Below are 18,205 nucleotides of genomic sequence, written 5' to 3' on the forward strand. Positions count from 1 at the left end.
AAAAAAGTTGACTTTACAAACGAATCGGATTTTGGTCAACCACTTTTTTTACCCCTTCGATTTTTGAAATGTTTAAATGCCAATTGATAGTAGGGATCCGTACGAATTCAAAAAGGTATAACATTTCAAAATCTGACTATATTTACCCGAGATATTCTAGAAAAATCATCAAAAAAGTTTTAATTTTCGAACCGACCCCGACTTTAGGAAAAAACGTGATGTAACCCCTTGCCATTTTTCTGATTTGGGTCAAAATTTAGATTTTCATTTTTTTGATGCCAATCGATAGTACTGATCCTTACGAGTCCAAAATGGTATAAAATTCCCAAATCGGACATTATTTGGTCGAGACATTCCAAAAAATCATCAAAAAAGTTGACTTTACAAACAAATTGGTTTTTGGTCAACCACTTTTTTTACCCCTTCGATTTTTGAAATGTTTGAATGCCAATTGATAGTAGGGATCCGTACGAATTCGAAAAGGTATAACATTTCAAAATCTGACTATATTCACCCGACTTATTCTAGAAAAATCATCAAAAAAGTTTTAATTTTCGAACCGACCCCGATTTTAAGAAAAAACGTGATGTAACCCCTTGCCATTTTTCTGATTTGGGTCAAAATTTAGATTTTCATTTTTTTGATGCCAATCGATAGTACTGATCCTTACGAGTCCAAAATGGTATAAAATTCCAAAATCGGACATAATTTGGTCAAGATATTCCAAAAAATCATCAAAAATAGTTGACTTTACAAACAAATTGGTTTTTGGACAACCACTTTTTTTACCCCTTCGATTTTTGAAATGTTTGAATGCCAATCGATAGTAGGGATCCGTACGAATTCGAAAAGGTATAACATTTCAAAATCTGACTATATTTACCCGAGATATTCTAGAAAAATCATCAAAAAAGTTTTAATTTTCGAACCGACCCCGATTTTAAGAAAAAACGTGATGTAACCCCTTGCCATTTTGTTGATTTTGGTCAAAATTTAGATTTTCATATTTTTGATACCAATCGATAGTACTGATCCTTACGAGTCCAAAATGGTATAAAATTCCCAAATCGGACATTATTTGGTCGAGACATTCCAAAAAATCATCAAAAAAGGTTGACTTTACAAACGAATTGGTTTATGGTCAACCACTTTTTTTACCCCTTCGATTTTTGAAATGTTTGAATGCCAATTGATAGTAGGGATCCGTACGAATTCGAAAAGGTATAACATTTCAAAATCTGACTATATTTACCCGAGATATTCTAGAAAAATCATCAAAAAAGTTTTATTTTTCGAACCGACCCTGATTTTAAGAAAAAACGTGATGTAACCCCTTGCCATTTTTCTGATTTGGGTCAAAATTTAGATTTTCATTTTTTTGATGCCAATCGATAGTACTGATCCTTACGAGTCCAAAATTGTATAAAATTCCCAAGTCGGACATCATTTGGCCGAGACATTCCAAAAAATCATCAAAAAAGTTGACTTTGCAAACGAATTGGTTTTTGGTCAACCACTTTTTTTACCCCTTCGATTTTTGAAATGTTTGACTGCCAGTTGATAGTAGGGATCCGTACGAATTCGAAAAGGTATAACATTTCAAAATCTGACTATATTTACCCGAGATATTCTAGAAAAATCATCAAAAAAGTTTTAATTTTCGAACCGACCCCGATTTTAAGAAAAAACGTGATGTAACCCCTTGCCATTTTTCTGATTTGGGTCAAAATTTAGATTTTCATTTTTTTGATGCCAATCGATAGTACTGATCCTTACGAGTCCAAAATGGTATAAAATTCCCAAATCGGACATTATTTGGCCGAGACATTCCAAAAAATCATCAAAAAAGGTTGACTTTACAAACGAATTGGTTTATGGTCAACCACTTTTTTTACCCCTTCGATTTTTGAAATGTTTGAATGCCAATTGATAGTAGGGATCCGTACGAATTCGAAAAGGTATAACATTTCAAAATCTGACTATATTTACCCGAGATATTCTAGAAAAATCATCAAAAAAGTTTTAATTTTCGAACCGACCCGATTTTAAGAAAAAACGTGATGTAACCCCTTGCCATTTTTCTGATTTGGGTCAAAATTTAGATTTCATTTTTTTGATGCCAATCGATAGTACTGATCCTTACGAGTCCAAAATGGTATAAAATTCCCAAATCGGACATTATTTGGCCGAGACATTCCAAAAAATCATCAAAAAAGTTGACTTTACAAACGAATTGGTTTTTGGTCAACCACTTTTTTTACCCCTTCGATTTTTGAAATGTTTGAATGCCAATTGATAGTAGGGATCCGTACGAATTCGAAAAGGTATAACATTTCAAAATCTGACTATATTTACCCGAGATATTCTAGAAAAATAATCAAAAAAGTTTTATTTTTCGAACCGACCCTGATTTTAAGAAAAAACGTGATGTAACCCCTTGCCATTTTTCTGATTTGGGTCAAAATTTAGATTTTCATTTTTTTGATGCCAATCGATAGTACTGATCCTTACGAGTCCAAAATGGTATAAAATTCCCAAATCGGACATTATTTGGCCGAGACATTCCAAAAAATCATCAAAAAAGTTGACTTTACAAACGAATTGGTTTATGGTCAACCACTTTTTTTACCCCTTCGATTTTTGAAATGTTTGACTGCCAATTGATAGTAGGGATCCGTACGAATTCGAAAAGGTATAACATTTCAAAATCTGACTATATTTACCCGAGATATTCTAGAAAAATATCAAAAAAGTTTTAATTTTCGAACCGACCCCGATTTTAAGAAAAAACGTGATGTAACCCCTTGCCATTTTTTGATTTTGGTCAAAATTTAGATTTTCATATTTTTGATACCAATCGATAGTACTGATCCTTACGAGTCCAAAATGGTATAAAATTCCCAAATCGGACATTATTTGGTCGAGACATTCCAAAAAATCATCAAAAAAGTTGACTTTACAAACGAATTGGTTTTTGGTCAACCACTTTTTTTACCCCTTCGATTTTTGAAATGTTTGAATGCCAATTGATAGTAGGGATCCGTACGAATTCGAAAAGGTATAACATTTCAAAATCTGACTATATTTACCCGAGATATTCTAGAAAAATCATCAAAAAAGTTTTATTTTTCGAACCGACCCCGATTTTAAGAAAAAACGTGATGTAACCCCTTGCCATTTTTCTGATTTGGGTCAAAATTTAGATTTTCATTTTTTTGATGCCAATCGATAGTACTGATCCTTACGAGTCCAAAATGGTATAAAATTCCCAAATCGGACATCATTTGGCCGAGACATTCCAAAAAATCATCAAAAAAGTTGACTTTACAAACGAATTGGTTTTTGGTCAACCACTTTTTTTACCCCTTCGATTTTTGAAATGTTTGACTGCCAATTGATAGTAGGGATCCGTACGAATTCGAAAAGGTATAACATTTCAAAATCTGACTATATTTACCCGAGATATTCTAGAAAAATCATCAAAAAAGTTTTAATTTTCGAACCGACCCCGATTTTAAGAAAAAACGTGATGGAACCCCTTGCCATTTTTCTGATTTGGGTCAAAATTTAGATTTTCATTTTTTTGATGCCAATCGATAGTACTGATCCTTACGAGTCCAAAATGGTATAAAATTCCCAAATCGGACATTATTTGGTCGAGACATTCCAAAAAATCATCAAAAAAGGTTGACTTTACAAACGAATTGGTTTATGGTCAACCACTTTTTTTACCCCTTCGATTTTTGAAATGTTTGAATGCCAATTGATAGTAGGGATCCGTACGAATTCGAAAAGGTATAACATTTCAAAATCTGACTATATTTACCCGAGATATTCTAGAAAAATCATCAAAAAAGTTTTATTTTTCGAACCGACCCCGATTTTAAGAAAAAACGTGATGTAACCCCTTGCCATTTTTCTGATTTGGGTCAAAATTTAGATTTTCATTTTTTTGATGCCAATCGATAGTACTGATCCTTACGAGTCCAAAATGTATAAAATTCCCAAATCGGACATTATTTGGCCGAGACATTCCAAAAAATCATCAAAAAAGTTGACTTTACAAACGAATTGGTTTTTGGTCAACCACTTTTTTTACCCCTTCGATTTTTGAAATGTTTGAATGCCAATTGATAGTAGGGATCCGTACGAATTCGAAAAGGTATAACATTTCAAAATCTGACTATATTTACCCGAGATATTCTAGAAAAATCATCAAAAAAGTTTTATTTTTCGAACCGACCCTGATTTTAAGAAAAAACGTGATGGAACCCCTTACCATTTTTCTGATTTGGGTCAAAATTTAGATTTTCATTTTTTTGATGCCAATCGATAGTACTGATCCTTACGAGTCCAAAATGGTATAAAATTCCCAAATCGGGCATTATTTGGCCGAGACATTCCAAAAAATCATCAAAAAAGGTTGACTTTACAAACGAATTGGTTTATGGTCAACCACTTTTTTTAACCCTTCGATTTTTGAAATGTTTGAATGCCAATTGATAGTAGGGATCCGTACGAATTCGAAAAGGTATAACATTTCAAAATCTGACTATATTTACCCGAGATATTCTAGAAAAATCATCAAAAAAGTTTTAATTTTCGAACCGACCCCGATTTTAAGAAAAAACGTGATGTAACCCCTTGCCATTTTTCTGATTTGGGTCAAAATTTAGATTTTCATTTTTTTGATGCCAATCGATAGTACTGATCCTTACGAGTCCAAAATGGTATAAAATTCCCAAATCGGACATTATTTGGCCGAGACATTCCAAAAAATCATCAAAAAAGTTGACTTTACAAACGAATTGGTTTTTGGTCAACCACTTTTTTTACCCCTTCGATTTTTGAAATGTTTGAATGCCAATTGATAGTAGGGATCCGTACGAATTCGAAAAGGTATAACATTTCAAAATCTGACTATATTTACCCGAGATATTCTAGAAAAATAATCAAAAAAGTTTTATTTTTCGAACCGACCCCGATTTTAAGAAAAAACGTGATGTAACCCCTTACCATTTTTCTGATTTGGGTCAAAATTTAGATTTTCATTTTTTTGATGCCAATCGATAGTACTGATCCTTACGAGTCCAAAATGGTATAAAATTCCCAAATCGGCCATTATTTGGCCGAGACATTCCAAAAAATCATCAAAAAAGGTTGACTTTACAAACGAATTGGTTTATGGTCAACCACTTTTTTTACCCCTTCGATTTTTGAAATGTTTGACTGCCAATTGATAGTAGGGATCCGTACGAATTCGAAAAGGTATAACATTTCAAAATCTGACTATATTTACCCGAGATATTCTAGAAAAATCATCAAAAAAGTTTTAATTTTCGAACCGACCCCGAATTTGAGAAAAAACGTGATGTAACCCCTTGCCATTTTTCTGATTTGGGTCAAAATTTAGATTTTCATTTTTTTGATGCCAATCGATAGTACTGATCCTTACGAGTCCAAAATGGTATAAAATTCCCAAATCGGACATTATTTGGTCGAGACATTCCAAAAAATCATCAAAAAAGTTGACTTTACAAACGAATTGGTTTTTGGTCAACCACTTTTTTTACCCCTTCGATTTTTGAAATGTTTAAATGCCAATTGATAGTAGGGATCCGTACGAATTCGAAAAGGTATAACATTTCAAAATCTGACTATATTTACCCGAGATATTCTAGAAAAATCATCAAAAAAGTTTTAATTTTCGAACCACTTACCATTTTTCTGATTTGGGTCAAAATTTAGATTTTCATTTTTTTGATGCCAATCGATAGTACTGATCCTTACGAGTCCAAAATGGTATAAAATTCCCAAATCGGACATTATTTGGCCGAGACATTCCAAAAAATCATCAAAAAAGTTGACTTTACAAACGAATTGGTTTTTGGTCAACCACTTTTTTTACCCCTTCGATTTTTGACAATGTCTGAATCCAGTGTACTGATCCGTACGAATTCGAAAAGGTATAACATTTCAAAATCTGACTATATTTGAGCCAAGATATTCCTAGAAAAATCATCAAAAAAGGTTTATTTTCGAACCGACTCCGATTTTAAGAAAAAACGTGTGAACCCTTACCATTTTTCTGATTTGGGTCACCACTTCGATTTTTCAAATTTTTGAATGCCAATCGATAGTACGGATCCTTACGAGTCGAAAAGGTATAACATTTCAAAATCTGACTATATTTACCCGAGATATTCTAAAAAATCATCAAAAAAGTTTGACTTTTCGAACCGACCCGATTTTTAGAAAAAACGTGATTTACCCCTTCGATTTTTCGAAATGTTTCAGATGCCAATCGATAGTAGTGATCCGTACGAATCGAAAAGGTATAACATTCCAAATCTGACATATTTCCGAGAATTCTAAAAAATCATCAAAAAAGTTGTTCATTTTTGGAACCGACCCCGATTTTAGAAAAGTGTGAACCCCTTCATTCGATTTAGTCAAAAGGTTAGATTTCATTTTTTGATGCCAATCGATAGTACTGATCCTTACGAGTCCAAAATGGTATAAAATTCCCAATCGGCATTATTTGGCCGAGACATTCCAAAAAATCATCAAAAAAGTTGACTTTACAAACGAATTGGTTTATGGTCAACCACTTTTTTTACCCCTTCGATTTTTGAAATGTTTGACTGCCAATTGATAGTAGGGATCCGTACGAATTCGAAAAGGTATAACATTTCAAAATCTGACTATATTTACCCGAGATATTCTAGAAAAATCATCAAAAAAGTTTTAATTTTCGAACCGACCCCGAATTTGAGAAAAAACGTGATGTAACCCCTTGCCATTTTTCTGATTTGGGTCAAAATTTAGATTTTCATTTTTTTGATGCCAATCGATAGTACTGATCCTTACGAGTCCAAAATGGTATAAAATTCCCAAATCGGACATTATTTGGCCGAGACATTCCAAAAAATCATCAAAAAAGTTGACTTTACAAACGAATTGGTTTTTGGTCAACCACTTTTTTTACCCCTTCGATTTTTGAAATGTTTAAATGCCAATTCATAGTAGGGATCCGTACGAATTCTAAAAGGTATAACATTTCAAAATCTGACTATATTTACCCGAGATATTCTAGAAAAATCATCAAAAAAGTTTTAATTTTCGAACCGACCCCGATTTTAGAAAAAACGCCCCTGCCATTTTTCTGATTTGGGTCAAAATTTAGATTTTCATTTTTTTGATGCCAATCGATAGTACTGATCCTTACGAGTCCAAAATGGTATAAAATTCCCAAATCGGACATTATTTGGTCGAGATATTCCAAAAAATCATCAAAAAAGTTGACTTTACAAACGAATTGGTTTTTGGTCAACCACTTTTTTTACCCCTTCGATTTTTGAAATGTTTGAATGCCAATCGATAGTAGGGATCCGTACGAATTCGAAAAGGTATAACATTTTAAAATCTGACTATATTTACCCGAGATATTCTAGAAAAATCATCAAAAAAGTTTTATTTTTCGAACCGACCCCGATTTTAAGAAAAAACGTGATGTAACCCCTTGCCATTTTTCTGATTTGGGTCAAAATTTAGATTTTCATTTTTTTGATGCCAATCGATAGTACTGATCCTTACGAGTCCAAAATGGTATAAAATTCCCAAATCGGACATTATTTGGTCGAGACATTCCAAAAAATCATCAAAAAAGTTGACTTTACAAACGAATCGGTTTTTGGTCAACCACTTTTTTTACCCATTCGATTTTTGAAATGTTTGAATGCCAATTGATAGTAGGGATCCGTACGAATTCGAATAAGGTATAACATTTCAAAATCTGACTATATTTACCCGAGATATTCTAGAAAAATCATCAAATAAGTTTTATTTTCGAACCGACCCCGATTTTAAGAAAAAACGTGATGTAACCCCTTGCCATTTTTCTGATTTGGGTCAAAATTTAGATTTTCATTTTTTTGATGCCAATCGATAGTACTGATCCTTACGAGTCCAAAATGGTATAAAATTCCCAAATCGGACATTATTTGGCCGAGACATTCCAAAAAATCATCAAAAAAGGTTGACTTTACAAACGAATTGGTTTATGGTCAACCACTTTTTTTACCCCTTCGATTTTTGAAATGTTTGAATGCCAATTGATAGTAGGGATCCGTACGAATTCGAAAAGGTATAACATTTCAAAATCTGACTATATTTACCCGAGATATTCTAGAAAAATCATCAAAAAAGTTTTGATTTTTCGAACCGACCCCGATTTTAAGAAAAAACGTGATGTAACCCCTTGCCATTTTTCTGATTTGGGTCAAAATTTAGATTTTCATTTTTTTGATGCCAATCGATAGTACTGATCCTTACGAGTCCAAAATGGTATAAAATTCCCAAATCGGACATTATTTGGTCGAGACATTCCAAAAAATCATCAAAAAAGGTTGACTTTACAAACGAATTGGTTTTTGGTCAACCACTTTTTTTACCCCTTCGATTTTTGAAATCTTTAAATGCCAATTGATAGTAGGGATCCGTACGAATTCTCAAAAGGTATAACATTTCAAAATCTGACTATATTTACCCGAGATATTCTAGAAAAATCATCAAAAAAGTTTTAATTTTCGAACCGACCCCGATTTTTAGAAAAAACGTGATTTTTCTGATTTGGGTCAAAATTTAGATTTTCATTTTTTTGATGACAATCGATCGTACTGATCCTTACGAGTCCAAAATGGTATAAAATTCCCAAATTGGACATTATTTGGCCAAGATATTCCAAAAAATCATCAAAAAAGGTTGACTTTAGAAACGAATCGGTTTTCGGTCAACCATTTTTTTTACCCCTTCGATTTTTAAAATATTTGAATGCCAATTGATAGTACGGATCCGTACGAGTTCAGAAGATATAACATTTCAAAATCTGACTATATTTACCCGAGATATTCTAATAAAATTATCAAAAAAGTTTTGATTTTCGAACCGAGCCCGATTTTTAGAAAAAACGTGATTTTTCTGATTTGGGTCAAAATTTAGATTTTCATTTTGATGACAATCGATCGTACTGATCCTTACGAGTCCAAAATGGTATAAAATTCCCAAATTGGACATTATTTGGCCGAGATATTCCAAAAAATCATCAAAAAAGGTTGACTTTACAAACGAATCGGTTTTTGGTCAACCACTTTTTTAACCCATCGATTTGTGAAATGTTTGAATGCTAATTGATAGTAGGGATCCGTACGAATTCAAAGAGGTATAACATTTCAAAATCTGACTATATTTACCCGAGATATTCTAAAAAATTCATCAAAAAAGTTTTGATTTTCGAACCGACTTCGATTTTAAGAAAAAACGTGATTTAACCCCTTGCCATTTTTCTGATTTGGGTCAAAATTTAGATTTTCATTTTTTTTGATGCCAATCGATAGTACTGATCCTTACGAGCCCAAAATGGTATAAAATTCCCAAATCGGACATTATTTGGTCGAGACATTCCAAAAAATCATCAAAAAAGGTTGACTTTACAAACGAATCGGTTTTTGGTCAACCACTTTTTTTAACCCATCGATTTTTGAAATCTTTAAATGCCAATTGATAGTAGGGATCCGGTTGACTTAACAAACGAATCGGTTTTTGGTCAACCACTTTGTTTACCCCTTCGATTTTTGAAAAGTTTGAATGCCAATTCATAGTAGGGATCCGTACGAATTAGAAAATGTATAACATTTCAAAATCTGACCATATTTACCCGAGATATTCTAAAAAAATCATCAAAAAAGTTTTAATTTTCGAACCGACCCCGATTTTTAGAAAAAACGTGATTTTTCTGATTTGGGTCAAAATTTAGATTTTCATTTTTTTGATGACAATCGATCGTACTGATCCTTACGAGTCCAAAATGGTATAAAATTCCCAAATTGGACATTATTTGGCCAAGATATTCCAAAAAATCATCAAAAAAGGTTGACTTTATAAACGAATCGGTTTTTGGTCAACCACTTTTTTTAACCCATCGATTTGTGAAATGTTTGAATGCCAATCGATAGTAGGGATCCGTACGAATTCGAAAAGGTATAACATTTTAAAATCTGATTATATTTACCCGAGATATTCTAGAAAAATCATCAAAAAAGTTTTATTTTTCGAACCGCCCCGATTTTAAGAAAAAACGTGATGTAACCCCTTGCCATTTTTCTGATTTGGGTCAAAATTTAGATTTTCATTTTTTTGATGCCAATCGATAGTACTGATCCTTACGAGTCCAAAATGGTATAAAATTCCCAAATCGGACATTATTTGGCCGAGACATTCCAAAAAATCATCAAAAAAGTTGACTTAACAAACGAATCGGTTTTTGGTCAACCACTTTTTTTACCCATTCGGTTTTTTAATTGTTTGAATGCCAATTGATAGTACGGATCCGTACGAATTCAATAAGGTATAACATTTCAAAATCTGACTATATTTACCCGAGATATTCTAATAAAATTATCAAATAAGTTTTGATTTTCGAACCGACCCCGATTTTTAGAAAAAACGTGATGGAACCCCTTGCCATTTTTTTGATTTGGGTCAAAATTTAGATTTTAATTTTTTTGATGCCAATCGATAGTACTGATCCTTACGAGTCCAAAATGGTATAAAATTCCCAAATCGGACATTATTTGGCCGAGACATTCCAAAAAATCATCAAAAGTTGACTTAACAAACGAATCGGTTTTTGGTCAACCACTTTACCCCTTCATTTTGAAAAGTTTGAATGCCAATTCGTAGGGATCCGTACGAATTAGAAAATGTATAACATTTCAAAATCTGACTATATTTACCGAGAAACTAAGAAAATCATCAAAAAAGTTTCGATCAATTCAAATTTAAGAAAAAACGTAATGTAACCCCGTGCCTTTTTCTGGTTGTAAAATCAGATTCTTTTTTGATGCCAATCGATAGTACTGATCCTTACGAGTCCAAAATAGTATAAAATTCCCAATCGGACATTATTTTGCCGACAGTTCAAAAAATCATGAGAAAGATTTGACTTTACAATCGAATTGGTTTTTGTGCAACAACTTTTTTTACCCCTTCGATTTTTAAAATGTTTAAATGTCAATTGATAGTAGGGATCCGTACGAATTCAAAAAGGTATAACATTTCAAAATCTGACAATATTTGACCGAGATATTCTAGAAAAAATCATCAAAAAAGTTTGAATTTTCGAACCGATCCCGTTTTAAAAAAAACGTGATGTAACCCCTCCATTTTTCTGATTTGGGTCATCATTTCAGATTTTTCATTTTTTTGATGCCAATCGATAGTACTAAATTACAGTCCAAAATGGTATAAAATTCCCAAATCGGACATTATTTGGTTGAGACATTCAAAAAAATGATCAAAAAAAGTTGACTTACAAACGAATTGGTTTTTGGTCAACCACTTTTTTACCCATTCGGTTTTTTAATTGTTTATGTAATAAAATTATCAAATAAGTACTTCGATTTTTAGAAAAAACGTGATGTAACGTGATGTATTACAATATCTCGGGTAAATATAGTCAGATTTTGAAATGTTATACCTTTTTGAATTGTACGGATCCGTACTATCAATTGGCATTCAAACAATTAAAAAACCGAATGGTAAAAAGTGGTGACCAAAAACCAATTCGTTTGTAAAGTCAACTTTTTTTGATCATTTTTTTGAATGTCTCGACCTTTGCCATTTTTTTGATTTGGGTCAAAATTTAAATTTTCATTTTTTTGATGCCAATCGATAGTACTGATCCTTACGAGTCGAAAATGGTATAAAATTTCCAAATCGGACATTATTTGGTCGAGACATTCCAAAAAATCATCAAAAAAGGTTGACTTTACAAACGAATCGGTTTTTGGTCAACCACTTTTTTTAACCCATCGATTTTTGAAATGTTTGAATGCCAATTGAAAGGGAATCGTAAATTCAAAAAGGTATAACATTTCAAAATCTGACTATATTTACCCGAGATATTCTAAAAAGATCATCAAAAAAGTTTTGATTTTCGTACCGACCCCGATTTTAAGAAAAAACGTGATGTAACCCCTTGCCATTTTTCTGATTTGTGTCCCAATTTAGATTTTCAGTTATTTGATGCCAATCGATAGTACTGATCCTTACGAGTCGAAAATGGAATAAAATTTCCAAATCGGACATTATTTGGTCGAGATATTCCAAAAAATCATCAAAAAAGGTTGACTTTACAAACGAATCGGTTTTTGGTCAACCACTTTTTTTAACCCATCGATTTTTGAAATGTTTGAATGCCAATTGATGGTAGGGATCCGTTCGAATTCAAAAAGGTATAACATTTCAATATCTGACAGTATTTACCCGAGATATTCTAAAAAAATCATCAAAAAAGCTTTGATTTTCGAACCTACCCCGATTTTAAAAAAAAAGTGATGTAACCCCTTGCCATTTTTCTGATTTGGGTCAAAATGTAGATTTTCATTTTTTTTATGAATTTTCATTACGTTTCTTGTGAAAATCGGGGTCGGTTCGAAAATTTAAACTTTTTGATATTTGTTTTGGAATATCTCTAGTTAGTAACGTCTGATTTGGGAATTTTATACCTTTTAAAACCCTTAACCCCTATAAAAATGGGTAGAAGGGGTATAATGGATTTGTGAAAATGTATGTAACAGGCAGAAGGAAGCATCTCCGACCCCATAAAGTATATATAATCTTGATCAGCATCAATAGCCAAGTCGATCTAGCCATGTCCGTCCGCCTGTCCATCCGTCCGTCTGTTCGTCCGTCCGTCCGTGTGTTCGTCTGTCCGTTGTTCAAGTCTTATCGAAGGAGCGATTTTTTTTTAATTTATTTTTACTACTGCTAAAGCAAACGAGCGCATAGCGCAAGCTGGATTCCGTGTTGGTGGAAGAGGGTTCAGGTTATCCCTTAGTCGGGAACTCCCAAAAAAGACCTCTTACTTGTTTTAAGATCATTTTGTTTAACCCATAATTGAGTTTAAGACCAACTGATATAATTAAACTTTAAAATTCTCGTCATATTTTAAACTTCGATCACAATATTTGAAGTGCTTTTTCTAAGCTTTTGTGAACTTTCAAAAATTTTAGCTGCACCCAAAAGTCTGCTTGAATAAGCTTAACTTTTGCCTATGGCAATCCCAAAGCTTGAGCTTTTTCAAGTAAGAGTATTAGCAGCTCGAAGACCAGTTTATAATTAAAATCGTAGTGCTCAACGTCATGAGCGATAATCTATATATGTACTACAGTAATTTTATTTCCTTTTTTTATTTTCTTATTTTTTGTATTATTACCTCATAAATATGTCAAGAAACCAGTCATTTGATTTCTCCACTTGGGCTTTGCTATAAAAAGCAAAAAATTATCTTTCAGTAATCATTGATTAGATAAACGATGAAGTTCTTTGTGCTGTTCGCAATTCTGCTGGTTGCTCTGGCGGCCGTTCAGGCAGCTCCACAACGCGGCGCCTTCGGCCATGGCGGTCGTGGAGGCGGTGGTGGTGGTGGCCAATCAAGCGCCGTTGCCAATGCTAGTGCTAATGCTGCTTCCGAGGGCAGTGGAAACGCATCGGCCAATGCCAACGCGAGTGCCAATGCCAATAGCAGCGGTGGCAATCATCATGGTCGCTTGGCAGGATAAATAACACAGCAGCTACACTTGAAACGAACCACGCCCTTTAAAATATTGAATCAAATAAATGTATTATTCAAACTCACGGGTTGTGTTTTTTTTTTGCTTTTCGTTGTTGAGGGAAGATATGACACACTATAATATATAATGTTAAAATTCAAGAAGTTCAAAAACATACAGAGAACTTTGATGGCAAATTATAAAGAAGTAACATTTGAATTTTAAATATGTTAAGCTTCAAAAAACCAATATCTGAATAAAAAAGATTTTCTTAAAAAACAGCTGTCTGGAAAAAGAAAGAAAAATGTTATCCATACTAACTAAAGTTATCCACACTGAAATCATCAAATTTTCCAGGTTTATTATTGTATGACTTATGCTATATTCGGTTCCTTCTCCATTAACTAACTTGATTCAAACATGCCCGGCAATAATTTAAATTTAACAATTGGTCTTCCTTCTCAGTGATCACCTTAATGGCTTAAACAATGTAAAACTAGTTGCTTGGACTTGCTGTCCACCGCTTTCATTTATCCAACAAGCCAATAAACCAAAAGTCAATATCTTAAATTTGTTAATAAAAAGTAATTTTCACATCACAGATAATAAATAAACAATATAAGCTTGCTAGAATGAACAACAAGAATGTTTTCATATACATAGTCCTCAAGTCTATCAAATGAAAAATAAAATCGACAAAAAGCTTAAATAAATTGTAATTTAGAAAACGTTTGATATCTAAAGACCGCAAAAGTCATAAGTGGGCTTGTCGAGGCGCCCGCCTCCAAAATATCGTAATTTACATATCATTTACATATAAAAAGCTAAATAAAATTTCGTTTTGTTTCGATTGACGTCATCGGCCCAAATATATTTTAGGGGACTGGCCTAAAAACATATGACTGAGCACATTTTGATATCCTAGTGTCATATGTTGCTCAGCCTATAACCACATTTCGATTTCGGAAACCTCATCGAAATCGCCAACTTGCATATTGCATACTTTTGGGAGAATATCCATCGCAAATGTTTTTTTTTTTAATTTAATTTTATTTTTGTTTGTTAATATTAACCTTTTCCGATATTTGATGTTATTTGTCAAGCAAATCTTGTTAAACAAGAGCGTTAAATAAATACTTTTGGTTTACCATTCAAGTGTGACCAGTCACTTGATAATTTCTGACATAAACAACTGTTTAAACAATTTTGTACGGTAGCCAAAAACAAATTTGCATTTCTGCACAGCAGCTGCCGTTTCCAGAACCCGTTCGTTCGCAAAATTTATTGCTTAGATTTGTTTAAGCAATTTGCATCATTAGTGGGATCATAATATCAATAAACAATAGGCACGTTGAACATCTAAATAAATATTGCGATTAACTCACATTTTAATAACAAACATGCGCAGCATTCGGGAGGGAATAGAATAAAATCGGGAAAACTTGTATCTAAAAGTTATATCAAGAAATTTTTTTTAATGACGATTTAAAAAATGATTTCTTATTAAAATATAGTTTTTGACTAAGGTCGGAACCAAATCGAATGTTATGGCAAAATGTAAATCGGATATGCCATATTCGATTGCCAGCTTCAATGATGTTAAGCTTAATACAAGGCTGGATGAGCCAAACAACTTAACACCATAGATTTCCGGCAATTTATTCACTAACTTTCTTCTATATCTGTTTTGCCGTCTGCTGTGCTATAAAACTTTATCCTTTAGACATCTAAGACTTACTCAAATATCATACATAAAATATTTAAATACGTTATCGTATTCTACAAGCTTAGGACTACCAAATGGATTTAACAAAAAATTTTGCCAAGTGTAGTCCATCTATCTTATAAAGTCATTTACGTCTATGTGTATTAGCGAGCTTTAAACTTGATATCTGTTTCTATGAATGCCCAATAAAATAAATATTTTATTATAAGTATTACTTATATACCTGATGTGCGAGCACAGTATAAATTTGCTACCGTGCTCTCTGATTACGGGGATTTATTCTTAATTTAAATTCATTTAAACGCAACCGATATTGATATTAGATATTGAAAATTATAAAGGTTTTTTAATTTTTATTTACTTGTTTGAAAGTGAAAGACTTACTAAACATTTTTTTTATTCCCGCTAAGTGTGTTGGCTAAAACGTATACATTTAAAATATAGAATTCGATTTGTGTGTAAGTAAAATAAGAAGAATAAATTAAACAAACAAAAAGTCTGCATATTTATTTTATTCTTCAAAATTTTGAGATCCATAGCTGCAATAAAATCATCTAACTCTAAACGTGGAGGCCTACTTCTGGCTAATTTTGGCAGAATTACACTGATAAAATGACTGACTCAAAATTCTTTTCAGGTCGGTAGGTTTAGTCGGATATCGATTCGCCTATTTTCCAGCAATGACGTTTATGTTATGGGGTAAACCACCACCACCACTAAGGTAACTTCTGGTGGAATAGCCGGCGAAACCACTGAATTGAAACTCACTGGAATCTGCATTAGCCTCGGCGCTACCGCTTTCAATATCGTGGGGTCCACTGAAATCGACTTCATCACTCTCACCAGCATCGCCAGTTTCGCCGCTTAAGTGGATTTCACCTTGAGACTCGGCATCTTCTCCAGCATTAGCATTGGCATCGCCAAGCTGTGGTCCTGACACGGCCATGGCCAGGATAATACTCAGTACAACGAGGACCTTCATGTTGCTGCTTGTCCGAACTGTATAAAGTCACCTAACAAAATTGATGAACAGCGCCAAAGATCTCGGCTTTTATAACACTAAGCGGTGAACTATCAGAGTCTGGAAAAGCCAGACGACAACATCAATTAGCACACACTTATATAGACCAAAGTCAGAAAAGTTGACAAAACAATTTAAGAACAAAAAAAATGCATTTAGCTATATATTTTGCCAAGTGTATTTTGTGTTTCATGCATATCTAATAATCTTATTTACGTCTATGTGTTAAATGCATTTACGTCTATGGACATTAGCGAAAATTATAATAATATTAATATAACTAGTTTCGAAAACAGCATCAAAAATGTTTAATTTGATATCAGTTTCTTGAAAACCCAGTTAAATTAATATTTTTTTATTATTATAATTTGTATTTCTAATGTCCCAGAAAAGTATGAATCTATTTATTAGTCTGCTCTCTGATTACCGCGATCTAATCTTAATTAATATGCTTCTAAACGCTACCGATATTAATATTTGATACTTAAGATTACTAATAAAAGCTGTTTTAGTTTTTATATACCTGTTTGACAGAGGTAGACAACTAAAATACGTTTTTTAATTGATGCTAAGTGTGTTGGCGATATTCCCAAAATGCATCTACTTTAACTAGAATTTCGATTTGTTTGTAAACAAAAAAAACACAAACAAAAACAATGAAATCATCGAACCCTAAACTTGAAGGTCTACCTCTGGCTTTTTTTGGCAGATTTTACAGCTAAAGTACACAGATGCAAAAACTCACACCCTGTTGCTAATCAATGTTTGTTCTGCACTCATAAATTACAAAGTACACTTGTGAATCGCTTAGAAATACCCTGTAAATGGGCTTTAAGAAAGTTTAACAAAAGAATCATTTTTTTTCATATTTAATTTATAAATAAAAATAAACTAAATCACTTTAACAATTCTTTTCAGTTCGGTATGGTTTGTCGGATATCGATTCGCCTATTTTCCAGCGTTGGCAGTTGCGGATGCACTGGATGTGGCACTGGCTAGACCACCGCCATTGGCTGAGGCATTGGCGCTGGAAGAGGCTTTTGCGTTGGCGCCGCCGAAACCACCGCCATTGGCAACGGCACTGGAATCAGCATTGGCATTTGCACCACCGAAACCGCCGAAACCGCCGCCATTGGCAACGGCACTGGAATCCGCATTGGCGTTGGAGTTGCCGCCTCCGAAACCGCCGGGTCCACCGAAACCGCCTTGACCACCGAAGCCGCCGGGACCGCCAGGACCGCCGGGACCACCGGGACCGCCGAAGCCACCGGGACCACCTTCACCACGGTGTCCTTGATGACCATGATGACCAGGTTTGCCTCCGAAGCCGCCTTGTCCGCCAAAGCCGCCTTCTCCACCAAATCCACCCTGAGACTGGGCATCGGCTCCAGCATTGGCATTAGCATTACCGCCGCCAAACTGTGGTGCTGCCACGGCCACGGCCAGGATAATGCTCAGTACAACGAAGACCTTCATGTTGCTGCTTGTCCGAACTATATGAAGTCACCTAACAAACTTGATGATCAGCGCCAAAGATCTCGGCTTTTATAACACTAAACGGTGAACTACCAGAGTCTGGCAAAAGCCAGACGACAACATCAATTAGCATACACACATATAGACGAAAATCAGAAGAGTTGACAAAACAGTCGAGCCGCTAAATTATGATCACGTTAGGCACCCGATTACGATCCCAAGCTAATCAAATTGGATTGTGGGACGAAGGAAAGTGTGCAAACCTTAGGAGGTACACACACGATCTGAATCTATGCTGGATTTCTCTTAAACCGGTTATGGACTGTTATATATTAAAACTTTACTACTCTCTGCTATTTTTTTTTTTAT

At 33.8% G+C, this 18,205-nt stretch overlaps 2 protein-coding genes across 2 annotated transcripts; one reads left to right on the plus strand and one right to left on the minus strand.

Annotated features, from left to right (window-relative positions):
• Positions 1–13,374: 13,374 nt before the first annotated feature.
• LOC135435091 (glycine, alanine and asparagine-rich protein-like) lies at positions 13,375–13,698 on the plus strand. The gene has a single exon (XM_064691993.1). It carries the CDS (start codon positions 13,377–13,379, stop codon positions 13,620–13,622), a length of 246 nt encoding a protein of 81 aa, XP_064548063.1. The 5' UTR covers positions 13,375–13,376; the 3' UTR covers positions 13,623–13,698.
• A 3,567-nt stretch (positions 13,699–17,265) lies between these two features.
• On the minus strand, positions 17,266–17,946 carry LOC135435083 (keratin, type II cytoskeletal 2 epidermal-like). Its single transcript, XM_064691983.1, has one exon. The coding sequence runs from the start codon at positions 17,834–17,836 to the stop codon at positions 17,309–17,311; it is 528 nt and encodes a 175-aa protein (XP_064548053.1). The 5' UTR covers positions 17,837–17,946; the 3' UTR covers positions 17,266–17,308.
• Positions 17,947–18,205: the final 259 nt, after the last annotated feature.

This window comes from Drosophila montana, unplaced genomic scaffold, assembly GCF_035044405.1.
Source record: "Drosophila montana isolate Dmon_TW-CO22-7 unplaced genomic scaffold, ASM3504440v1 contig_3510_1, whole genome shotgun sequence".
NCBI classification, from domain to species: domain Eukaryota; kingdom Metazoa; phylum Arthropoda; class Insecta; order Diptera; family Drosophilidae; genus Drosophila; species Drosophila montana.